Genomic DNA, 25,335 nt, shown 5'->3' with positions numbered 1-25,335 from the left:
ATTGCTTTGGGTACTTTGGTACTTGGGTACATTGGTAATGAATAAAAGAATTTCTTAATACGTTTATGCAGTTTAGGTTTTTATTAATTTTAGTATAGGAAGTTTTGGTTGATTAATCATTATTAATCGATTTAAGAGAACGAAGATTTAAAGAAGAATGATGCGTACAATGTTACATTAACAATTGAGAAGAATTGTTACGACAATGTAATAAGAAGCGCATGAAACGCTTTTAAGTACTTCTACCATAACGCAATCTGTAAAAAAAAGAAACATTCATTTCTCTGCACTTTCTATGTTTCGCGTGTTGCCTTTCTGTTGATCGGTACCTCTTGGCAGTAACGAAAGCAAATATCACATGAATACACACTGAGTTATTTTCTCTCCAATTTGCTTTACTATAGTGAACGAGGCAAAGAGTTTTACGATTAAGAAACCGTAGTCTCAAATGATTGCAGTATTTCTTTGGTTCTCTTAACATATAAACTATGTTGGAACGGATAAATGAGATTGGTTTTTCGAAACGTGTACATTTTAAGTTGCAAAACCGCGTTCTATTATGAAGCATTGGAAAAAGTAAATGGCAACATCGGACCACGATTTTACTATAGACTCTTTTTCTACGTGACTAGAACTTAAAACAACTTTAGTATGATTGCAATTTGCATGAACGTACGTGAAATACCGAACGTATAGAAAGCGAATTGTACGCATTAGAGGAATTAAAAAAAGGAAACAATGCCGCCGATAATGGTCTGCGAGAGCCTCGCACCTGTGGCAAAGTTTCTTTACAAATATAGCGTGTTTGCGCTACAAAACGGATCATATTGCACTGCACTCAACCTGCAATGATTATTGAATAATATACAATTTGTATTTTTCGACGAAATTTCGCGGTCTCGGTATACGCGTCACCGCGAGCAATTTTAAAACTGTTTTTTAGTAATAAAAAAAAAAATTCGTGTGTAATTGATCCTTTCCGATAAGGTACTAAAATACTATTAGGTAAAATTGAGACGGTGCATACGAGAAGAATAATTCTACGATTCGCAAGCTTCAATTTTGCAGATCAATTATCATTAACGAAAGAATCGGTACGTCTTCTCGTGCATATCTTCTGAAAATTTACCGAATTGTGTAAATAAATCATTTGAAACGTGTTAGATATTCTCAAATGTTTAAAACTACATTTACAAAATTAGTGTGCCTGATCGCAGACCCGGTATCGTTTAAGGGAAATCGAGCAATACTTGCAGATTTGAATTTTATACCTCTATATAAATGTATGTTCGTAAATCGTAAAACAATTGTCGCTAATAATCAAAATGCTGCACATAGGAAAATGTCATACCGTTTTAAGAACCGAATTGCACATTTTATAGAATTTTTTATTTTGAAAGTCAACGTACTTTCTTAGGGTCTGCGATTGAAGTAAACAAAAAGATAACAAAGCGCGATTTAACGACTAACAAATCTTTCTTTCATCGATTAATTTCATTGTTCTATCGATTTTGTTTAGACTTTCTTATATACGCGTTAATAAGTCGTAAAAACGTTCGAACGTTCTAATATCCGATTGCTTAACATCGGCGCGAAAAAAAAATATGCAGGTTAATTTCCGAGCTGGTTAGTGCAATATCTTCCTATTACGTTTTAGACATCATTAGACGTCCCGAAACGGACGTCGAAATCGTTTTCCCGAATCAGAAGTTTTTCTGATTGTCAAATACGATTTAGTTAACCGTGGAACGCAGAGAAGAGTTTAAGTTGCTGTTGAAAAGGCGCAGCTTCGTAATTGCGAGAAGAACGGAGAACGAACGAAAGAGAACATGAATTTCTGTGTACAATTCTACACGTATTTCCGATCAATGAGATGTATCGATCTGTCGTAGCGGAATAGAAATGAGCAAAAGTTTTCAAATCTTACCGAAAAAAAACAGTGATCCCGCGAAAACACCATATCGACCGAGAAAGTAATGAACAGATTGAAAAGACAATATTCATGTACGCAAAAATCGACATAAAATTACTCATAGTAGTCAGTACGGATGTATCTATATATATAGAAAAACGGTACCTTCGAGATTTTCTTTCTCCTTTACGAAACCCATTTACGACTATAGAGAGATAGAGGAAAAGAAAAAGAGAGAAAAAAGAAAGGAGATGCGAACTTGAAATATGAAAGAGATGCCGAGAAGTTACCGATTTTTCGACGATAGTCTCGTAAAGAAAACTGTGTACCTCTGATCGAATATCTTTCGCAACAAGTAAAACGTTTTCTACGCATCTCGATGTTAGTGCCGCGTGTTATCTTGCACGTGGTACGCCCGCAAACACGGAACGTTCCACCTAATTTTTTATTGGATGTATGTTTAAATTTATCAACTGATAATTATTTCGAAAACGTATGGTACAAATCACAACTGAAATTCACAGAGAAAAACTCTTCGCTCGAACAATCGAATCCAATCACCCATGATTCGTATTGTACGCAACTAAACCTAGTTACGTAATTGTACTGTGTATTGTGTTTTTATAATGTATCTTATCGGTATACGTTAACGTGTTATAAAAGTTCAGTGAATTTCAGTTTATTTGGACGCTGGAAGCGATACGAAACCTCGTGGAAAGATTTAAAAAGGTACGCGCGATTAATTTCTATTCTCTGTCAAAAATGAACAGCTGTTCTGATTAACCGATAACCCCATTAGCCGATATCTACTATATCGATATCGATTTTTCGGAACAGCACGATTGTCGATAGTGTTAGGCTTAGACGATAAAGTTAGGTGGGATGTGTCTTACTCCGTGTGCACATGTATGTATATATATACATACGAGTTGCGGAACACAACATACGACGTTTGCAGCGATAGATTATTTTTCGACGTCTAGCTCAAATGTTTCGTATCATTGGCGAACATCTGCGTAGCCAGATTTAGGAAGTAAAAGTGGATAATCGACATTCAGGACAAATGTGTCTAACATGACAATGATGCCGGGTGCCGATGGATGCTGGAGCACATACGTATATTAAATTTCTCATATATTTTATTTTCGTTCGCGCGCAAGCACGGTCGCTGTACGCAAAAGATAAAACTGTAACGAAGTCGATAATAATTTGCGCATACACGATGGGGCGTTCGTTTATGATTATAGTCAATTTGTTTACAAAGAACGTAAATTTATCGCGAGACCACGTAAGATAAAACTAATATTGAATCTCGATTGCAAAATAAGAATACACAACTTTTAAACGCAGATTTTGTGATTCACCAATGACTTTATTTTGTTTAAAATTATATATTTATTAAAAATTTGTGTGTTCGAGAATGTACGCATATAACAGAACGTATGAATCATTTTCGGTTATATACATTATAGAAGACTAATCGTCGAATTAATTATACGTGATATTATATAAAAATTTTGTCTTTTTCGTAAATTGTAAGCGAACAAACTTGAGAATTGTATACGATGAAATTACCTTGCCTATTGGCAGGAGTCGTAGCTCACGACTCGCACGCCTGTATGGTCTCTTTTATGTTACTCGTTATAATGAATTAGTTGAAAAGAGTTTCGATGTTTTTTGAACCAGTCATCTTTCGGTAAATCGTGTCACGATGGATTGAACGTCGAGTTTCTAATTACATGTCTCTTGTCGTTTGAGTTCATAACGTGATCACGATACTTTTCACTCTATTCAGCTATGAATTCTCTTCAATGGTACAGTGTTAAGTAAATATATATTATATATAATAAAGAGAACAGAATAAATGTGACTTTTGTACGTATGCATTTCTTCATAAGCGTTTTCCCATATTCTTAATTGCGGAGTGTTTTGACAAATTTTTAATTTGAATATTTCTGAAAATTCGTATTGAACTCCGTATTAATTATTTTAAAAAGCTTACAACACGTATTTATTTTCCACCCATTTGATTTCTACTAAGTTAAATATCTTCCTTTTAAATGTTCAAGTCAAAATACTATATAAAAAATCATGAACGTAAAAGATTACGCTACATACTAATAAATACAATCTAAAGCTGCGTATATTTATTACGATTAATAATTACTGAATTTGCTCAATGACTGAAAATATTACTCTACGTAATTTACAAGAGAATAATGCATCGCAATGCGCTAATGTAGTAACGAGTCGATCTTTCAACTGCCGGATGCGAGGTAACATTGTAAAAGCTTTATAAATTTACGAGTATAAGGACAAAAAGACAGTATCCTGTAGAAGCCATATCTGCCTATGTACGTATTCGATAACCTGCCAACTCGTTAATGAATATGTGCCTATGTATGCAAAATATAATGTGTAAAATGTGTACATGCAGTCCTATCAGGTTATGTATATATGTATATACGCGTAATGCATGTGTGTGATTGCCGTGGTTAGTCGACACCAGTCGTCACTGTTAGTTATCCCAGCGCGATGAATACACCGCATTGATTTTTAAATCGTTTTAATGCTAATGTCGCAATTATTAATAAACAATCGAAAACTTTCAACGTGCATTAAAGATCCCGGACTTTAGTTTGTGACGCGATTATGTATTTATCGTCATAAAATGTATTTACACTACTGTCAGTACCGGTAGTGTATGTTAGAATACGCCCACGGCACGTAATGCGCGTTTTCTTTCGTAAAAATCGCGTGAAGATTATTTAAAGAGAAGCTACTTCCTGTGAAAAGGTTAAAAAAGTGTTGTTTGTTTCATTCGCTTGGATTAATCGCGAGTAATGAACCGTGACAGTTAATAAAATTGTATGTATGCTTCTTGATTCGGTTTTTTTTCGAATAGAACGCGAGTGACAGAGCAAGGATCGATTTTTCATTTACACGTGCGAAATAACAAAGCACATGTGCATCTGGTAAATACAGGATACAATAAGTAAGGAATGGGAATTGACAGTATGAGAGTCGGAGGAGGCCGATGTCCTCCCCTCCTTGTTGGAGGACTTTTCGTCGCTTGTTTAATGCTGATTTGCAACTGGTGGACCTTGTCTTCAGAAAATATTGAACTAGTTAGACAAATTGACGAATTGAACGAACTACTTAAAATCAGGTATTATTATGCGGTATCACAATATTTCTTTTGTGCTATATGTCACTTATTGCAATGTAAACATTATTGTATTTGTCATATTATATTTTAGTATTTATTACTTTTAAAGTTTACTCTTTGTTTATAACAATACTGTGCACATTGTATAATTTGTGAGACAGTCCATTATCTTGAAGTTTACAAAACATTTATCAAATATGTTGCAACTAAAAGTGATTTTTATTGTGTCAGTATTTCTATTTTGGCAAATGTCAAAAAAATTGTCATGTTTAGCATGGTATGCAATATAAATATTTATTCAAAATAAAGAAACAAAACTTCCAGAAATTGGAGATATAATATAAAAGAATTTTTGTATTTTTCAAGACTGTTCATAAAATTATAATAAATAATTTTGTATATTTATGTTTCTAGTGCTGAAGAAAGAGATCAATGTGTCACATTACGTGGAAATTTACAACAAAGGTATAAACATGCAGAGGATGAAGTAGCATCCCTTCATGTACGTTTAGAGCAGCAAGCAGATTTGAAGAAGAAAAATGAAGAATTAGAAGATTCTGTTAATATATGCAAAAGTGAATTGGATTCATTAAACAAATTAGATGCTACTAAAACTGCAACGTTAGAAACATTAAGACTGGAAAAAGTCACTTTCAATACACAATTAGATGTAAAACAAGATGAAAATAAAAAATTACAGGAAGAAATAGATCAGGTATAAATTGTGTTCTAGAAATGTATTTATATTTTATATACATTAATAGATAAATTTTAAACATAACATTCAATTTTTGTTATAGCTAAAGGATGAACTTGATAAGCTTAAACTTACATGCGATAAAACTCCAGAGAAGAAAAACATACTCATCCAACAGTGTAAGTTACAATATTATGTATATCTTCCTAATTTTATTTTATTTTGTATTTTCATGTTTTTTAAACCATACATTTCCATAAAAGTACAAATCAGAATTGAAATACTTGAAAATATTTGTTGCTTCCAGTCCTAAATTGAACCACATACTGGGTAATATTCCTTCTAACTTACATTGCTAATTTTCTATTGTCCTTTCAAGTTAGGAATTAGTTTTGATTACTTAAATTACAGCAGCTTTTCCAATAATAATTTTCCAAATAATCCTAACATCTTTGGGGTATCAATAGATGCATTAATGCAACTATGATTTTCTTTCATTTTTGCATACTACCAACTGATTTAGCATTATAAGATATTCTGGGGGTCTGTCAATTTAGCTACAAGAACAGACATTAACAAGACACAGTTGGGTCCTGTTCCGGAGACAGCTGTAAGAGTATCTGTAGCTGGTCAACGTGGTTTGAAGTACCATGGAATTCCAATTCTTCCAACAGATCCACCTGGCGCTGTGCGCTTAAGTCCTGACCTCTCAGTTACAATGCTGAAAGGTAGTGATACTTTTCTCCTACCTCAGGGGAAAAGAAGATTATCAGAAAACTAAAACAACATTCCTCCAGTAACTCTGTATAAAATCGTTGTATTTTCTGTGCTTCTACCATCAAACTTCTGTTTACATAAAACAGATGACTTGGTTAATGAGCATATTGCACTGCTTATTTATTTAACATACATAGAAATATGATTTGCTTCATATCAATTGCCAAGATATGGATGAAGAAAGACATTTTCATTTTCATCCATAACATAAAACTTTACACTACATTAAAAATGTTAATTAACTGTTAAAATTAACAATGTCCCAAATTTTGCTACTAAAAATTGATATCAAATTATGATTTCATACTTATAATTTATGATTATGGTTGAATCCTTTTTTTATAGCCATTTTACTTTTATTTACTGTAAAATGTTTAATACCAGGATAAAATTTTGAAATAGGTTTCTATATTTCACATGTTTATATTAAAAATAATCTTTTTATTTATAATACAAATGAGTAAAAAGTGCAGTCAAAATTTGTATTTTTTTCTGTGATTTAGTTATACTTTGTTGTTGCAAGTTTACCTAATATATAAATTTTATAGAGTGGTATGAAACGTATAATATTAATCATAGATTTTACTCTATGTATTTGTATCAACATATTAAGAAATAAAAACTATATGAGTATTATAAATTTTAAGTATAATGTACATTTTCATTTACAGTGATTTTTTTTAATCGAACAGAAATATATTCATATATCTGTATCAAAGAAAATTATAATATAAATGTACTAATAGTTAATGTGGATTTATACTTTTAATCATGAGGGTCTGAATTAAAAATGATATTATGTATGGTTATTAATACGTACATCAACTAAATAATTGGTGAGGGCTATACTAATATTGGGGCTACTAAAATGTTATTTAATAACAATGGTTTATTTGTACTTAAAATAAACTGTAATTAAAATCTTTCAGAAATGCCTTTATTATTTCATTGTAGAGTAGTAATTTAGTTTACATGACTTTCAGCTGAAGCAAATCCAAAACAACGAAAGAGTAACACTTTGAGTGATGACAATGAGGACAGTTTAAAAATAGACGGATTGGCTGACATTGGTAATTATGTACTATAATTTAAACATTTATCATAACTATGAGCTTCATTTTCTATTATTATATTTTTAATATGTTGAAAAATATAACATTTTTATAAATATATGCAACTAATTTTAGCATTAATTTGCATTGATTCCAAGTAGAAATAGCAAAAAAATTAAGATTCAAATTATTTTGTTTTTGTTGGGACTTGTATAGACAATAGTAAACAAGGGAACGCAGGATCCACGGATGGCAATGTAGTAGAAAGTGAGAGAGATCGGGAAATGAACGCAGAAACAACTGGGGACTGATAATAAATGATACAAAGGGTCTGCATACAATAATAAAAGAATATGTTTTAAATATCCATTAAAAATGATAGAATTATACTTTTTCGTAATTGTTCATATCTGTTTACAAATAACAGACAACTTTTGTTAAATATGGTTTATGTTTTAATGTTTCAATTACATTCAAATTTAGATTTTTGTACGATTTCATAATTAAATTAAAATATATGTACCTAAAAACAAAAACAGCAGATATTAAGTGCCAATTTATTTTATTTATACCATGTAGAATTTATATGTATCAAATTTGTATTGCTTCAAAAATGTTCGTATTATTTTATGCTACAATTAAATTTTTGACTAAAATAAATGTAATTGTTATTGTGATAGCTTTATAAAAATTAAAAAATTACATTAGTCAATAGTAATAAACTGTGTTTTTATTTGGAATGGTGTGTTCAATTGATCATATTTAAATGAAATAAATATATTGCAGAACACTTATAACATGTATCTGAAGAGAAAATATTGAAGAATAAATCGTTCTTGTACGTTATTAATTAATTTATATTTATGTACCTATATTATGAGGAACTTTTAATAATGAATGTTACAAAATGGATACAAATGAATACATATGAATAATAACTTTGGTTTTTTTGGTAAGGTATGGAAGTGAATATAAATCTGAAATTAATAATGATTAATATTTCAAGCATTGTATTGCAAAACACTATAATCGTAGATTAGGCTCATGTATTTTAAATACTTTTATAATTTGTATTTTGATATTTCCAATTAGCATATCACATTTACAATTCACATACGATATTAATTTTATATAAATTTATTTCAATCGTATCAAATTTATGCTTCAATATCAAAATGAGCACGTATATTAAGTGCATTTTTTTGTTTCTTTTTTTGTTCTGTTAAAGAATTTTTTTTAATATTACATGTTGAACATATATTTATCTAATATTTTATCGTATTGTCATTGTAAATTGTGTTTCTTCTGTATTTTTTTTATACAAAACTGACTTGAATTTACCATGTTATTTATAAGATAGCATATCTAATTCTTAACAATTGTATATCTAATTCGACTTTTAAGTAATATATATTATATATTATACTGGAAACAGTTATACAAATTTCTTTTTTATATTAATACAGTACATATCATCGCATTTTTCTTTTCCCTATATTTTATATGTACATACATGTTCCATACTATAATGTTAAAAATTATAAGAAGAAATACCAATTATATTATGAAACTAAAGTAACTATAGATCTCTTACATTGTTACAAATATTTTAAGATCAAACACATTTTACTTGTATTTAATAATACTTCTTACTTTATTGGTACACAGCTGGGTGTACTATGTGACTTATTATTAATTTTGACAATAATACTTTACTTTTATTCTAGAAAATAAAATAGTTTGTTATTATCGTCACTAATAAAATGGATTAAATATTAATCACCAGTATCTCTTAATAGTATAGTATTTATAAAATATTTATAACGAAGATAATACTAACGCATATAAATATTTATAGGGTATGATAAACATACAAATGATCGTGTTAAATTGTGTTTAATCAAATTTTATAACTGCATATTTAAACTGTAAATTATTATGTGTATAACAAAATGCAAAACTTGACTAGGAAACATTAAGTAACGACTAGATGTTTAGTATATAAACTTACATTTAACCATTCTTTTCTTTTATATTATGACTATTTGCCATTAGAAATTTGCTCTATTACGTGGCAACTATTTAAAGCATATCATTCTATTAATATATCGCTAAATTGTCACAATTGATCTATAATTGTGTACTTCCTTACACACTCTAGAAACAAAAGCGTGTATTCTGAAGCTGCGCGAGTTAAAAATTTCAATAAATAACAAATATTAGGAATCGCGAAAATAGAGTCTATTATATGTATATAGTGTTAGTTCTAATTTGAAAAACTTGGATTTTATTTAGGAGCCATTTCAGAAGTTTTGGTAGTCCATAAACACAAGATTCTTCTGACTCACTGTACCATCACAAACTGCTATCATTATTTGTTTAATCTTTAAACATAAAAATATATTCGTGTAAATAGTTCTTTTGATCGTAAAATGTCTTTTTAAAAATGTTTACACTTTGTGCGATTTTTAAATATGTAACATTTGTAAACTTTACAAATTATCATAACTTTCATATACTTTACACTGATCTACTTTTAATTCAATATAAAATCATTCATAAATCTTATTTCTGCAAGAATTAAATTAGCATAAATAAAATACAATTATTAACTTCATACTATTAATTAGGACAAGATAACAATTAGTATTATAAAGCTTTTCCTACATCTCGCATTTACAAAATGTTTTGCATTTACAAATTCTGTACTTTGCATCTTATGTTATTTCAGCATTGAATATTAATTTCTTTGGTCATATGATGTAACAGTTGCATTATGATAAGTAAAATTTAAGTTTTGTATAAAAAGAGACAACAATTGGATGCAACTACAGTAATTTAAACAGGACATAAGTAAACTAGTCCTGTAAGAATTAGGCATTCAATTTCAATTATCTATTACTTTTCTTGATAAGGTATACTATAAATAACATTAACAGCCTTTCTAATAAATAGTAATGAAAGAACTATCGTATCAGGAGACAGAGAGTCATGAAAATACTATTACTGCCATATTAAAACTGTATTTTAAAGAAAAATAAACTTTTATTGCATATAATATTCTATGTTTACCTTCTTTTTGAATAGGAAAGACAATCCTAATTCAAGAATAATGTTACAGGATGTATGATAGAAACCAAATATTGCAGTCTGTATTTTATGTCTCCCTTACTATGTTCAAAATAGAATGGGGTTAAAGATAAGGCAGTGAGATGTGAATGAATAAGTCTCTAAATTGGGAGACTTCTATCAAGTATAAAAAAATCATTGAAAATTTTGTTCGTTGTAATCTGTAAAACTTTAAACTGTTTGTGTCACCATATTTTATCAATTTAAAATACACGCTATCAATAGGACCTCTATTAAAATGATCACATTCATGGAGAGTAGTGATGATTGCTATTATGTCTTTGTTTTCTTCTGAAAATAAAGGCAAAAATTGATCTGAGTCGCCACCAACGACTGTGCTTACGAACTGAATTTCGTGACCTTTCTTTAGCCCGAATTTGTCTGACTAAGGAGTAAAATGCATCATCTATAAATTGTCTAAGTGCCGCAGATGTTTCATAGAATGGACAACCAAGCTGATCAGCAAGTGCTTTGCCTTCTTCTGTGGTTACCTGTAACATTATTATCATATACATAAAATCAATAAATTTTAATTGTACACAAACATTCTACCTTTCGTTGGTGTTGCAAATCAAATTTATTGCCAATCAATACCAATGGTATATCTTCATTAGCTCTTACACGTGATATCAGTTTTCGATATTCCAAAGCTTCTTGAAAACTATGTCTATCTGTTACAGAGTAACATATCATAAAGCCTTCTCCGCACCTCATGTATTGATCACGCATAGCTGTGAATTCCACCTACATTTAAAAAACATAAGTTACAAAACATTATTAATTTCAGATAGTTATGAATCTCATAATAACAGATTCTGACCTGTCCCGCAGTATCTAATATATCTAAAAGTGCAGCCTCCCCATCTATAACTGCCTGTTGTTGATATGAATCCTCTGTCAATAACAAAGAAGATTAAATTGTATATTATCCTGAAAACTAAGAGACCCTGAGGAAGAAATATTACAACTCTTTATAAAAATTCTGATCTTTGCACTCTGTATAAAACTCTTACCTATAGTTGGATCGTGATAGTCAAGGAAGCTGTGACTGACAAACTGCAGAGTGACAGCTAAAAAATGATTTCTGTAATGTATATGTATTGCAACAGGTTCTTTGATTAGCCGATTATAGAAACTGTAATACCTGATTTACCAACACCACCGTCACCCAAAACGACAATCTTATAGACTCTAAGTCCACCCCTGGTAGTAGGCTGCGGGACTACCGGTACATCATTCTTGCCGTTCAAGGCTACACTTCTATCCTGCAGGATGTCAGCTGACATCGTTAGGGAATTCCTGTTTACCGGTAACCTAATGCTTACTACGGCTACGGCACACGTCGCACTTTTACGAACTGACTGACATACTTGGTCACGTATCGGAACACGCGCGTAGACACACCCGTATCGGCTGTTAGATCGGAAAAGATACGGTACATGTTTGATCGCGATTGCAAGCCACCGTTTTTCGCAGTGGCCCGGAACCACACCGAGCGACACTTAATGCCTAGGATTTATGCTTTTTACAGTTAGACACAGCATGGCTGATGAGCACAGGCTGACGACCGGGCTTGACAGAATGTGACAGCGGCGAAGATTAGGCACGCGCGCAATCGTGCACCCAGGGGCGTATTCACCAACTTTATTGTGAATATAATGGATCCGCTTACTATTGTATCTACAGTCTGATTCAAAGCTTTCGTGGTTAATTATATTGCTTACTTCTTTACTTAAAAGGTCAAAAATATCCATTCGTAGAAAATGATTCAATTTCTTACAAAATATCTTCATGATGAGGATTATAAGAGAATTTATAATAACTTTTGGCCCTTATTCAATTGACATTGTGCACCGAGTTTTTAAAATTAACTGTATATAAAACTTGGTATATTATAAAATTATTAAAATATTTTAATAAAAAATTATAACAAATATATAATCGATTATATAAATCCATGTTAATTCTTTTATAGAAATTATGTAATTTTTGCATACATATATACTTTCAATTGAGTTAAATTTATTAAACGATTTAAAGTAATTATTCTCTTGCTTACACGTTTACAATGCTACTATACATAGAACTGATTTGTATGAATTTGTTTGGTCTATGTTATGCACCTGCCTCATTGTAACCTTGTTACTGATCATAAATTTTGATCAATATGAAATATGCCGCTGCAATATGCATGCGTGAGGTAGTGCACGCATATCGATAAAGATTTTTGTTTTGTATAATAAATCATTGCAGTTTGATGTTTGATGTAAAATTACATAGATTCGTGATGTATATTTCTTTAGCGGCATTTGAAGACTTAAAACATTATACATAACTTTTTTTATATTTGATACAATACTCCTTCGCTAATTTTAAACGCGAATATTTTATTTTAGTATGTACGTACGTGCAATATCATTTCTTACTTGTACAAAATAATTTTAATATCAATCAAACATCATAATGACACTTGATTTGATTATATTTGTAAATATAAAAAAAAATGTATCTTAAAAGTACAGACAAATAGTTTGTCATAATTATTTTAAGTAACTCTTTTTAAAAATAACAATTCAGTTATATAAGTCTAAAATATTTTAGATTTCTCTGTGAAAATTGTATATGTGCAAATGGTTTACATTTGTGAAAAACTATACTTTTATCATGTCGTTTCAAAATTTTAGCAGATAAAGTGTAAAACTAGACAGTTATAAAAATGTCTATTACAAACTACAATTTTGATTTATTTCGTAAGTAGAGTGATTGCAAAAAGATAAACGATCCGGCATCTGGCGTGATTTGCGTACAGACAAGCATAGGATTCAAGCGAATGGAGCGTCAGTACCGCTATGGTTTAATGTTTCAGTGGTAGGGTGGCAGGACACCTTTCGCGAATAAATTGCAAGGCAAAACCATACTGATTCTGATAGGGACAGGAATAGCGTATCTTTGATTTGATGTCGTCTTATAAAATTGATATACTCAGAGAAATTGAATTTATCCAGATACTTATACATGTTTGGTATCGGAGGTTATAATTATTGTTGTAGGCACTGAGCATTATGAAGACTTTCTCTAATAAAGCGAGACTGAACGATGTGCGTCCGTTTGAATGTCAACATATGCAGCTGCTCTCGATGAAGACGAATATTGGTGCAAATGTTACCCATGAACGTGTCTCTTATCGCACCATTGTTTCAAGAATCCAACTGATATGCTTGGCAGATTGTTATTGTCAAGAGACGGAAAACACGTGGACATTTTAACGGCCGTATATACATAGAAGATGATAATGAAATAAGTATACGTGCAATGTCCCTCCTGTGTTTTTGATGCCTGAGTTCTTTGATTCTTGAATTAACATTTTTCCCTGACACATTGCTCCTTACACTCAACGCTAGTAAATAAAGCGTAAATGTGTACTACATGTTTTTAAATATCGTTAAACAGGGTAAAGATATAAAAGCAGAAGTTAAGAGTAATTATGGGATTATTGAAACTGATGGGAACGATTTGTAGGAGACAGTTTCTATCAATGAGTAAAGAACAATGTGTACCTTAAACAAAGCCGTAAGTTTTTATGCGATATGCCGAATGAAGAACCAACGTATTGTCTAATATAAAAATATAGGTTAATAAATGTATACTTATTTTTCAGATACTCAAATTCCTCTGTAGGAGTTATAATATGTTAGTTTATAAGTTGAACAAAAGTTTTTGAAACATTCACTTGGTATAACAGCAAGTAACATGTTTTATTATATATGTAAGTGATTACATTAGTGCAAAATTCTTGTAAAAATGTCAGTTGCTACTTGTTCAAAAAATAAAAGAATGGATAGTGTAAATAATAAAGAAGAGATAAAATATGAAAAATGGGAACGTTTTCATAATTGGGTACATTGTATGTGCATTGTTACTTTTGATCTTGAATTAGGCCAAGCTATAGAGGTATATTATGCTCATTGTACTTTATAATTATTGGCTTTGTAATGTATTTTTTTAGGAAATATATTACATTTTTAATAATGTGTATTTTTATTTACTAGGCTGTATATCCAGGTCATATCATGTTATCTGAACAAGAAAGATCTAATGTCTGTTATCTTGCTTTTCCTGATTCCAATTCTGGTTGTATGGGAGATACTCAATACCATGTCAGAATAAGACAAAATGGAGCTACAGTTCAAGAAACTAAAGCTTTAAAAGAATATGATAGGAGATCACCTCCATTTTTACAATGCGATAAGGATTATTACTGGGGTTATGTGTACTTCCGTCAAGTAAAAGACAAATCTCTTCCAAGAGGATATTTCCAAAAAGTACATTACACATAACAATGTAACAAAAATACAAGTAAAATATTTTAAAGTGCAACTTTATTTATGTTTCAGAGTATTGTTATAATTACAAAACTGCCATTTGTGAATCTCTTTGGTGAATTATGTGCTTTAATTGCACCTGAGTTTTTTGAAATGGGTGGTGCAGTTATGGAAGCTATTGTAAGAGAAATTGACCAGTGGCCACCTCCATTACCTGGACAGATTATTCATTTACCACTAATAGGTGTTTTGTTTCAGGTAAACATTGATATACTTTCATTATGATCTATTCTATTATATATTCGTCTTTACTTATATTTTAGACATATATTCCAAATCAAAACTATAAATCGACTGCACCCACAATTGCTGCCATGGATCATGCGCCAAATTTTCATGCAACTCGAAGACTAATTTTAACATCTGCCTATGAGGGAGATATGTTTAGAAGTTTAGCTAGTGTTGTAAGTTATGTACATCTATTATGGGAATTAGTATTACTTAGTGAACCAATTGTTGTTATGGCTGGTTCACCTACTGGTTGTTCTGAAATGGTTCAAGCACTCATAGCGTAAGTATTCTTTTATAGTTTATGGGAGCAATTATAAAATAATAAGAATAATAAGAATAAATTAATTATTTCTAGGATGATAGCGCCATTGAAATATTGTGCTGATTATCGACCTTATTTTACAATTCATGATTCTGAGTTTAAAGAATATACCACAGATGCTCCATCACCTCCTGCTGTAATACTAGGTGTAACTAATCCCTTTTTTGCCAAAACTCTACAGCATTGGCCTCATATTATTCGAATAAGTAACGGAATTACTAATGGTAAGTTTTATAAAATCTTGTGCAAGTAGAGTGTATTCCAGTTTCCTATATTTTAGAAAATCAAAAGTACAAAATAAAGAAGTCGGAAAATCTCAAAGTGTTGGATTCAAAACCAGGAGTTTATACACAATATAAACCTTTTCTTCAAAAGGACAAAACTATATTAAAGAAATTATTTAGAGGTATCCAGACAAAGAGACCAGGCGAAGTGCAAACGGCTCTTCTAAAGCGTCATTTGATAGAATTAACAGAAAGCTTTATGATACCTCTTGAAAGATATATCGCAAGTCTTATGCCGCTACAAAAGGACATATCACCTTTCAAAGTAATTATCATCTTGCTTATTTTATACTTTATGAAGATGGAATAATATAAGACAAATAATATTTATTTTAGGCTACACCCATACCTGAATTGTTTAATCCAGATGATTTTTTAGCTACTTTAAGTAGCGCAGGACCACAATTAACTACAGGCATAAAAGGGGATTGGGTGGGATTGTACAGACGATTTTTCCGTTCACCTAACTTTTCTGGATGGTTTCATGCTAGGTATACTGAGTTATCACAAAAATTGCAAGTTATACAACTTGAAGCACTGTCAAAAGCGGTATGCTGTAGCTCAAGATTTTTCTTATTTATAAATTGTATTTTTTGCTTTTAATAAATTATGATTGTTATAGGATTTAAAGGCATGGGTGCAAGGAAAACAAGAGGTAGAACTTGTTGACATGATTCTCAGAATTCGGCAAAAATTAGAAAAGACGTATATTGATGAAGTACCTGTAGGTAATTCTGTAAGAGAAAAACTTCAGGAAAGAATAAACGACATCACACATACGTTACCAGATGACTTGAAAGATATTTTAAGTCATGAATCTTGACATTACGATTACGCTATTAATTTTAAGAGTCGGTAAATGTCTCCATTTAGATACAAATGAAATCATAAGCATGTCAATGGAGGAACTAGATTAAAAATATGTCCAAGCATTGCTCTCTTTGTTGATAAATATAAACAAATGACATGAACGGAAGAAATAGTGGACGAAATATTTAAAATACGTAGAAAACGTGAAAACGTGGAAACGTAGGGAAATAACTGTATTGATGTATTTCGATAGAAGTTCAGTTTTATTCGTAGTTTAACTTTTTATTTCCTGTTTAAATACTCTAGAATGAATATTTCAGGACCACGCGTTTTTTTTTATATATATAACAAAAAAAAAGTGATACAGAAGTCAATACTGGTGCGTGAAATATTTTATAGGTGCGACTAAAGACTTATGTGCTCATAATAGTATTCCTACAGTGACAAAATATTCCTTATACTTATCTCAATATTTTTTTTAACAGAATTTGCCATTTTTTAGTATTTTACAATTCATGGCTATGTTATGTAACCGAGTTTCTTCCTAATATCATTTCTGCAAATAACTTATTAATACTTTTGGATCTTTTCTGTTCCAAGCGTCCACGAATGAAATAATATTTTTTATTCCAAGAATAATAATAAATCCTAATTACATGTGAATGTAATAAAAAAAGGAGCACTAATTGCTGTATGTATATATGTGTTTAACTTGAGATCTGTAAATATTGATATGAATGATAAATGTAATAAAGATTTATTTTAATAATATTGTTGGACTACTTATAATATTTTCTATTTAATTAAAAACATTATCTACGTATCTATGTTTATAAACGGGTTTATAATATTACGCATATCATTTCTTATGAGTGATAAATACAACTTGTTTGTATCAACTGAATTTGTATATATAAACACAACTAGAGGGCACTGTGGTAAACTAAAATATTTTTATCTGTTCCCATTGGTCGTTGAAAAGTATACGTCCATTTTTATTAGTTAACTGTTCGCGCGGTAATAATACGTTTATGGGGATTCCGCCAATCTGAGTAAAGCTTTCTTATGGCAAGATTTCAAAACATTAACCGTCTGTCCCGACATTGTATGCTTCAGAAGAAAGAAATGTACGTAAATGTTTATTTTCAATTAATTCTCCAAGATTTTGTGTAATATAAAAATATCGTTATTAATTTATTTTTTGATGAGTGATCACTGTTAATTTAGAACAACAGGTATGTGATTAAAGAAAACTACTAATAGGTTAATCATTTTGTTGTGTTGCTATGAACATTCAAGAACAGTATTTGATTTTAAAAGATTGTACAAATAGATGGTTTAAATAGCAATATACGTGTTTTTTAATTGTTTAAAAAATACGCATTTAATAACTGTACTTTGATGATGAGAAATACTTTAGTTTTTACTGCATAATTTAATTCGCAGTTTATCTGTAGAACGATGCAGAATACAGATAAATAGTTGCTTGTACCGAATAGATTAGTATAAAATGAAAATAATTTTCTTCTTTAATTTTTGTAGATGGATAATACATTGGACTCGATTAGGCCTTCTTGTAATCTCAATCCACAAGAAGAAATGTCATATTTATTTGGTAGGGATCCAAGCATATTGGCCTATGGGCAAAGGCCTTGTGTTTCAAAAGACACAAAAAAGAATTTGCTTTCTGTCTATGAAATTGAAGAATGTAATTCTATTGAAGAGAATGGTTCAATAAATTCTGAGTCACAAACTTTGCAAACTGTTAAAGTATATTTACGAATGAAACCATTTCCTAGAAAGTTGAAGCTAACAGAGGACCAACTGGATGCATATAATATTATTAATTCTACAACTTTGTTTACAAGGCTGCCCACTTTAGATAATAATACTAGTTGCCTCAAAAGATCTAATAGTACTGATATCATATGTAGAAAGTTTACATTTAACAAGACTTTTGGGCCAGAAACTACTCAATTAGATTTATTTGAGCAAGCTGTAAAGCAACAAATGATAGATTTTTTAGCTGGTCAAAATTCTACCATCATGACTTATGGTAATAACATCAGATATATTGTGAATCAAATTTATATATTGTGCTATAAATATTTAAAATTATTATTTTTGCTATCAAATATTATGTAAGTAACACAGTTATTTTATAGGCACTACAAATTCAGGGAAGTCATATACATTACAAGGAACAACTACATCCCCTGGAATCATACCAAGATGCTTAGAGTTTGTGTTCTCTAATATTACACCAAAATCCACTCCCTTTTATAAACCATTGAATCATTGTGATGTTATTAGTGTGGATGCTCTTGAACGTGCTCAAGAATTAGAAATAAAAACTAAATTACTGACATTTGCCTCTGTAGATAAACATCAATATATTAATGCTTATAAAGAAATGCAAAAACTATTACAAGAGGAATCACCAATCAGACCCAGTCATTGCATTGATGCACATTATTCTGTTTGGGTTTCCTTTGCTGAAATTTATAATGAAATTGTCTATGATCTTTTATCAAATGAAAGTCAGAAAAAAAGAACACCTCTTAAATTAGCAACAGATGCACAAGGTAGGGCATTTATCAGAGGTCTTAAAACTGTTTGTGTCAATTCTGGTTCTGAGGCTTATCAAGTTTTAATGGCTGGACAGTATAATTTGAAGGTAGCTGCAACTGCTTTAAATGCAAGAAGTTCAAGATCACATTGTATATTTACTATTAAATTATTGAAGTATTACATTGAAAATGATCCTGATTCTGTTGAAGTCAGCACGTATGTAAATAATATTTTTATACCACCCTTATATTAATAATTATTTTATAATGTGTTATGTTTTTTTTATAGATTTGCCTTTTGTGATTTGGCTGGCTCAGAACGTTTAAAAAAGACATTAAATATTGGAGATAGACTGAAGGAAGCACAAAATATTAACACGAGTTTATTGGTATTAGGAAGATGTTTAAAAACAATTCATGAAGTACAGTTATCAAAGCAGAAAGTGGAACATGTTGGTCCATTTAGAGAATCAAAATTAACAAGGCTATTTCAAAAAGCACTGTCTGGTAAAGAACATATAGCCTTGATAGTAAATATTAACCCTGTGCCAAACTTGTATATAGAAACACAGAATGTACTCAATTTTTCTGCTATTGCAAAAAAGATAGTTATAGAACAAAAGGAGAAAGCACAAAAAAAATCAAAATCAAGATTTACACAAATAGTGTCACAAAGCATAAAAACAGTAACCGATTGGGATGCTACAGAATTAGAAAGTGGAGGTATTCATATAATTATGTTCTTAAATTAAGACTAAACTCATATGCATCATTATGCTAATATACTTTTATATTATTTTTACAGAGTGGCAAAACACAGTTGGTGACAATGTTACATGTGGTTATGTTCAAATAGAGGATTATAGAGACATGACAGCTGAAAATGAAAGATTAAAAAAAGAAATTGCTACTCTAAAAAGTTCTGCATTAACTCGTGATCTTCTAATACGCCAAGAAATGGCTGATACTTACACAGCTATGATGGAAGAGATTGAAGCAAACTGGAGGTATGTACTGATTCTTCTCATATGTTCACATAACATTCGTGTTACACAAAATTATGTTATTAAAAATTTAAATATCATTTAGGAATCGCATAAAAAATGTGGAAGAACAACAAGAAGATAGACTTCAGTGGTCTTTGAAACATGTTGAAGACTTCTATAAGCAAAAATTGGATCAAGTCAATGGCCGTAAGAGAAGACGGTCGATTGCTGACGAAGATGTAGACGATGACGATGAAAAAGATATCGATGAATTAGAAATAGAAAATTCGCGTTTAACATCGAAGATCGTGTTGCTCAAAAATAGTATGAAAGAACTAAAAGAATTAAATCAATTCTTAACTGTGGAAAAAAATAAAGTAACTTTCGAACTGGGGTTGGTAAAAGAAGATTTAAAAAATGTAAAAAATTTGTTGAACACAGCTCAGGAAGATGTTTGTTCTGATGAAGATACAAAATACTATGTAGAAGAATTAAAAACCCAGCTATTTGCTAAACAGGAACAAGTCAAGGTATTTAAAATGGTTTTTATAATAAAATAATGCTTACATTTTAACTTTACGTACATCGTTTTATAATAATATTATTTCAGAAACTCAAAGTATTCTTGAATGAAGCAAAAGAAGAATATATTGCAATTACTACCGAAATGAGAGATAAGGAATATATCATTAAGGAGCAAGAAGAAGACCTGTTTGAAAAACAAGAAACAATAGATGAGTTGGAAACAGTCCTTGGAAATATTAATATTTGTTTAACAGAGAACACCAAAGCTTATGAAGTATTAGAAGAAAAATTTGAAAATCAAAACAAGAAAATGATAGATAATAAAAATAAGTTGGATGATATGCAAGAGCAAGTAAATAAATTAGAAAGTGAAAAATTATTATTATTAAACGAAGTTGAATTATTGAAGCAAACAGCCATGGTTACCAGTAGTACACAAGAATTAGAGTGCAAAAAGAACGTATGTTATTTGTTCATTTTATAAAAAATATGAATAATTATTTTGCTTAATTCTATTAATATAAATGTATATTATAAATTTCTATTTAATAGGTATTTGAAAAATCTTATGATTCTGTAAAAGATGATGAACATTATGATGAAATTGTTATACAGCATGAAGTCTCTACTGTCTTTAAGCTGGAAGTATTAAGTGAAGGAAACGAGAAGAATAAAAAGGATACGAAAATAGGTATGTATAAATCTTTGGCTGTATAGTGCTTTAAAATACTCTAGACGCCATATACTTGTTCTTTGTTTAGAAAATGAAGAGTTTGATCCTCAAATGGGACAAAAAATAGTTGATATAGAAGCAGAGAATACGGCATTAAAAGAAAAAATAACTCGAAGTTCGACTGAAATACAAAGTTTAAAAGAAGAGTTGGAATCCGCTAAAGTTAAATTAAAGGATATATCTGATCAAATATGCAATTTGCAAATTAATAGTATAAAATTGAAAGTTGAAAATGAGGAACTTATTCAGCATAAAATAGCAATAGAAACAATAGAAATAGGTTGCCAAGTACATATTCAGTCAGAAGAAGTGCAAGTAGATAACATTGAAAATGATGCACATAATAAGAGTAGTCAAACCATCAAAGGTATAACAAAGGAAGAAATTAGTCAAACAAGTTTTGTCGGGGAAAGTGATGATTTTGATAACATTGTAAATGATGCACATAATAAGAGTAGTCAAACCATCAAAGGTATAACAAAGGAAGAAATTAGTCAAACAAGTTTTGTCGGAGAAAGTGATGATTATGATATCATTTTGGATGAATTAGCAAAACTGACAATAAGATACGATGACACCAAATCACAATATCAAGAAAAATGTTTGGTATGTAAAATAAAAGTTAAATACGATTTCTTTATATTTACATTACAATAATGTTATTGTTTTCAAGATGCTAGAAAACACAGAACAAGAAGTATTGTCTCTGAGACAAAGAATAGAATGCCTTTCAGAAGAAAGCAATACAAGTAAAGTTGAAATAGAAGAATATAAAAAATCAATTGAGTTGCTTCAAAAGGAGATTTCTTTGATGAAAGTCAGTAAAACGCATCTTGAAGAGGCACTACAAAATAGTGATAATGTTAAGGTTATCTTGGAGACGAAAATTAGCGACTATGAGCAACGACTTAACGAAACTGAAAAAGAAGTCTCATGTGCTAAGGAAGATTACAATCAATGTATGATGGTACGTAGCTGTTTCTTATTTTAATAAAATTTTAGACCAAATTTTATAATTTTTAAAACTTTCCTTTATGTTTTTAGAAATTAAATACTTTGGAAGCAGACTTTGATAGTCATGCCTCAAAGGTACATGTTTACAAAAATATCATAAATTATGCTTTATAATTTTATGTTTTTTATATAAATTTAATCGTTTTATTATTTTTTAGTGCAAAACCGAACACGAACAAACAATAAATGAGTTACACAAAGAACTTAATATTGCGATAGAAAAGAGTGACCTCAAATCGCAGGTATTAAAATAAATTTATACAAATAAAGTTCAATAAAATGTAAAAATGTTTCTTTTTAATTCTTCTTTTTCTTTTAGTGTCTCGATGTTCATGCTGCAAAAATTACAGAATTGGAACACAATTTAGGAAATGTAACAGAACTAGAACAACGAATTGAAGAATTAAATAAAAAATTAGAAATATGTCAAAAGGAGAAAGAACATCTGCAACAGTTACTAGACGAGAATAAGGAAAAGCTTCTAGAACTTGAAGATCGTTTAGAACATGCGGAGGAAAAGGAGCAAGAAAAAGATGCTGAAATATTCTCACTTCAAAAGGGTTAGTCAAATATTTTCCGATGAGTTGTTTTTATTTTAATAATATTTATCTCCATGGTTGTTATAGAAATGAAGTGTTTGATACGAAGAGACGAAGCAGGTGAAAAAGATGAAAGAAGCGACAAACTAATGGAAATGGAGATGAAGAATACAATTAAGCATTTAACAAACGCGAAAGATATGCTTTCTCGAAAGGAGGAATATATCGAACAATTACATATGCGTTTAAAAAGTTTCGAGCAAAGCGCTGTAGTCTTGAATGTTTTGCAACAAAGCAATCAGGAAAGACAAGCAGAGAACGACAGGTTAAAGAGTATAAATGAAGATTTGAAAAACAGTCTAATTGAAAAGGAGCGTGAAATGGAAGCGTTTATGAAGAACAGGGACGAGATGGTCATGATGTATGAAAGCTTAGTAAAAAGTCAACAAGAAGAAATAGGAAAACAGAAGAAAGGGGTATTGCTTCAATTGTTTTGTAAATAATGAAATATTTGTTTGATGAATTTGTATTAATAATTTTTTTCTACAGGTACCAAAAAATCAATCTAAAGCAAAGGAATATGATGAAAACACGTCCGAAGATGAGACGACACTGAAAGCACGTCGCCCAAGACGGGTACAAAAAAAAAATGCATCATCACCGAAGGAAGACGAAATATCGATCATCGAACTTTCCGGCTCTGAATCTAAGTATGTTTTTGAAAATGATATGCAATATATATGTATACGATTATATCGTTACTTAAGAGTACTGTTATATTTTAGACGAAACGTAAAACGTGCCGTTTTACCACCGGAATCACTTTCAGAGAGGAAGAAGAATTCTCGTAAAAAGAAGCTATTCATTCCAGGAGATGATTCATTTCAAGATATCGAGCCGCTCGAAGTAAATTTTTTAAATCTCAACATGCTTCGTTATTAAATAGATACATATTGTACATACGTATTTATTAACATTTTTCTTTTTTTTAGAGTACAATAACAATCGCACCGTCTCCGGCATTATCGCAAGTTCGCAGTTTGCGAAGCAGACGAAAATAATGGATTGTAAATAGAATGTATCGACTAAGAATAAATTTTAAAGAGATCGTTGAGAAGGAAATAACAAAGAATAATCACAGTGTCGATGAATCTAGCGTTTTCGTACAATTGTTACAATGCGAAACGTGTTTTCTGTGATATTTCTGGACTAATTTACATTATTCTCTATAGTATAGAGGCGTTGAATAAGATTAATACTAGATCAGTATTTTTGTACTTTTTAATTCTATACATTAAAACATTGTATTTTTTAGAATATTTCGTTCTCTTCTCTTTGTTTACTCGATCTATCCTTCAACGAATTAAGTATGCCAACTGAAATAAGCAGCGTTCTCCCTCTCCTTCAAAAATAATTAACATACATCATCTATCAGTACTATAGTTACTTTGTAATCTCACCTTGAGCTTACAGTGTACATTATTGCAAAAAGAGCTTTGTGCAACGATAGGAACGGATTGACGGGTTAAATATACAAATCATCGCTCAATTATATTTTGTTCCAGTTTATTTTTCACGAGGTACACGACCATTATTGTTACATTCCGCAATTATATTAATTAATTTCTTAGTAGTTTCGGAATTTAATGCTTGCGTCCTTACATTCTCGTTAGTTATTCATTAATATATTATCATACTTTCAATGGAGTCAACAACATATATATATATATATTTTTTTTTTTTATTTATTTTCATATGTATATATGTATTATATATACGTATCGGGTGTATGTTCATCCTTACGAGTGAATGCACTGTACCATAGGATAGCTTTATTACACAATTCACAGAGTCATATTTGAAATAGGGGGGATTGCCGAAGTACACCATACATATAGAATAATTTTTATTTTTGGCTGTGGAATTAATTTGTTTCGTCTTGAATCTTTTCAGAGAGAAAGACGTTCCGCTTATCGGACATTACTTTCCTGATCCATTCGTTTGTTGTTCATTCGATCGTCATCGAAATGACGAGGAGCCGCTCGTCGAAGTTGTATCTACTTTCTCGCGTCTCAGTCGGGGCAAGAGGACACAAAAACACGGGTACTATTCGTTATTCTCGTCATTCTTTCTCTTTTTTTTTTTTACTCGCGAACGTCGTCCTACGCGGGAAGAAATATAACAGGAGGATTGCACGGTGAAC

General features: G+C 30.5%; 4 protein-coding genes and 1 long non-coding RNA gene across 11 annotated transcripts; 3 read left to right on the top strand and 2 right to left on the bottom strand.

Moving 5' to 3' along the window:
• Positions 1–8,150, top strand: LOC143150915 (uncharacterized). 6 transcript variants are annotated; one of them, XM_076319502.1, is made up of 7 exons: positions 1–2,641; positions 4,818–5,081; positions 5,496–5,796; positions 5,882–5,957; positions 6,336–6,506; positions 7,539–7,625; positions 7,824–8,150. In XM_076319502.1, exons 2-7 carry the CDS (start codon positions 4,915–4,917, stop codon positions 7,916–7,918), a joined length of 897 nt encoding a protein of 298 aa, XP_076175617.1. In that variant the 5' UTR covers positions 1–2,641; positions 4,818–4,914; the 3' UTR covers positions 7,919–8,150. The 6 variants fall into 6 exon arrangements, with proteins under 6 accessions (XP_076175617.1, XP_076175616.1, XP_076175619.1 ...); XM_076319501.1 differs by lacking the exon at positions 1–2,641 and adding an exon at positions 2,656–3,028; XM_076319504.1 differs by lacking the exon at positions 1–2,641 and adding an exon at positions 3,039–3,726.
• A 2,404-nt stretch (positions 8,151–10,554) lies between these two features.
• Ric (Ras-related protein interacting with calmodulin) lies at positions 10,555–12,157 on the bottom strand. Its single transcript, XM_076320431.1, has 5 exons — positions 11,881–12,157; positions 11,750–11,806; positions 11,557–11,630; positions 11,289–11,480; positions 10,555–11,227 (listed from the first exon to the last, which is right to left on the bottom strand). The coding sequence occupies exons 1-5, from the start codon at positions 12,020–12,022 to the stop codon at positions 10,985–10,987; spliced, it is 708 nt and encodes a 235-aa protein (XP_076176546.1). The 5' UTR covers positions 12,023–12,157; the 3' UTR covers positions 10,555–10,984.
• Positions 12,158–12,190: 33 nt separating this feature from the next.
• Positions 12,191–12,566, bottom strand: LOC143151357 (uncharacterized). Its single transcript, XR_012993297.1, has 2 exons — positions 12,461–12,566; positions 12,191–12,378 (listed from the first exon to the last, which is right to left on the bottom strand). It is a non-coding gene; the product is annotated as an uncharacterized LOC143151357 (long non-coding RNA).
• A 1,444-nt stretch (positions 12,567–14,010) lies between these two features.
• Positions 14,011–17,468, top strand: LOC143151355 (protein DENND6A). Of its 2 annotated transcripts, none has more exons than XM_076320429.1 (9): positions 14,011–14,306; positions 14,395–14,687; positions 14,786–15,058; positions 15,131–15,316; positions 15,382–15,629; positions 15,705–15,895; positions 15,952–16,220; positions 16,292–16,504; positions 16,578–17,468. In XM_076320429.1, exons 2-9 carry the CDS (start codon positions 14,538–14,540, stop codon positions 16,776–16,778), a joined length of 1,731 nt encoding a protein of 576 aa, XP_076176544.1. In that variant the 5' UTR covers positions 14,011–14,306; positions 14,395–14,537; the 3' UTR covers positions 16,779–17,468. The 2 variants fall into 2 exon arrangements, with proteins under 2 accessions (XP_076176544.1, XP_076176545.1); XM_076320430.1 differs by having other exon boundaries at positions 16,292–16,446; positions 16,578–16,711.
• Positions 17,469–18,307: 839 nt separating this feature from the next.
• LOC143151331 (uncharacterized) lies at positions 18,308–24,441 on the top strand. The gene is made up of 16 exons (XM_076320365.1): positions 18,308–18,821; positions 18,931–19,552; positions 19,625–20,058; positions 20,141–20,342; positions 20,425–20,851; positions 20,932–21,306; positions 21,399–21,537; positions 21,608–22,185; positions 22,253–22,546; positions 22,624–22,668; positions 22,752–22,835; positions 22,913–23,153; positions 23,220–23,608; positions 23,682–23,842; positions 23,918–24,038; positions 24,125–24,441. The coding sequence occupies exons 1-16, from the start codon at positions 18,308–18,310 to the stop codon at positions 24,191–24,193; spliced, it is 4,695 nt and encodes a 1,564-aa protein (XP_076176480.1). The 3' UTR covers positions 24,194–24,441.
• Positions 24,442–25,335: the final 894 nt, after the last annotated feature.

This window comes from Ptiloglossa arizonensis, chromosome 9 (genome assembly GCF_051014685.1).
Source record: "Ptiloglossa arizonensis isolate GNS036 chromosome 9, iyPtiAriz1_principal, whole genome shotgun sequence".
NCBI classification, from domain to species: Eukaryota; Metazoa; Arthropoda; class Insecta; order Hymenoptera; family Colletidae; genus Ptiloglossa; species Ptiloglossa arizonensis.
This window is presented reverse-complemented; position numbering and strand designations above follow the sequence as displayed.

What these genes read in the sequence shown, in the direction of transcription:
- LOC143150915 (XM_076319502.1), top strand. Translation starts at nt 4,915, where the DNA reads ATGGGAATTGACAGTATGAGAGTCGGAGGAGGCCGATGTCCTCCCCTC. An exon ending in AAACATACTCATCCAACAGT is followed by an intron (nt 5,958 to 6,335) that starts GTAAGTTACAAT and finishes CTGTCAATTTAG; the next exon opens with CTACAAGAACAGACATTAAC. An exon ending in CTCAGTTACAATGCTGAAAG is followed by an intron (nt 6,507 to 7,538) that starts GTAGTGATACTT and finishes CATGACTTTCAG; the next exon opens with CTGAAGCAAATCCAAAACAA.
- Ric (XM_076320431.1), bottom strand. Translation starts at nt 12,022, where the DNA reads ATGTCAGCTGACATCCTGCAGGATAGAAGTGTAGCCTTGAACGGCAAG. An exon ending in CGGTGGTGTTGGTAAATCAG is followed by an intron (nt 11,807 to 11,880) that starts GTATTACAGTTT and finishes ATCATTTTTTAG; the next exon opens with CTGTCACTCTGCAGTTTGTC. An exon ending in CTATCACGATCCAACTATAG is followed by an intron (nt 11,631 to 11,749) that starts GTAAGAGTTTTA and finishes TGTTATTGACAG; the next exon opens with AGGATTCATATCAACAACAG.
- LOC143151355 (XM_076320429.1), top strand. Translation starts at nt 14,538, where the DNA reads ATGTCAGTTGCTACTTGTTCAAAAAATAAAAGAATGGATAGTGTAAAT. An exon ending in AATTAGGCCAAGCTATAGAG is followed by an intron (nt 14,688 to 14,785) that starts GTATATTATGCT and finishes TTTATTTACTAG; the next exon opens with GCTGTATATCCAGGTCATAT. An exon ending in TAATAGGTGTTTTGTTTCAG is followed by an intron (nt 15,317 to 15,381) that starts GTAAACATTGAT and finishes CTTATATTTTAG; the next exon opens with ACATATATTCCAAATCAAAA.
- LOC143151331 (XM_076320365.1), top strand. Translation starts at nt 18,308, where the DNA reads ATGGATAATACATTGGACTCGATTAGGCCTTCTTGTAATCTCAATCCA. An exon ending in TTCTACCATCATGACTTATG is followed by an intron (nt 18,822 to 18,930) that starts GTAATAACATCA and finishes GTTATTTTATAG; the next exon opens with GCACTACAAATTCAGGGAAG. An exon ending in AAGATATCGAGCCGCTCGAA is followed by an intron (nt 24,039 to 24,124) that starts GTAAATTTTTTA and finishes TCTTTTTTTTAG; the next exon opens with AGTACAATAACAATCGCACC.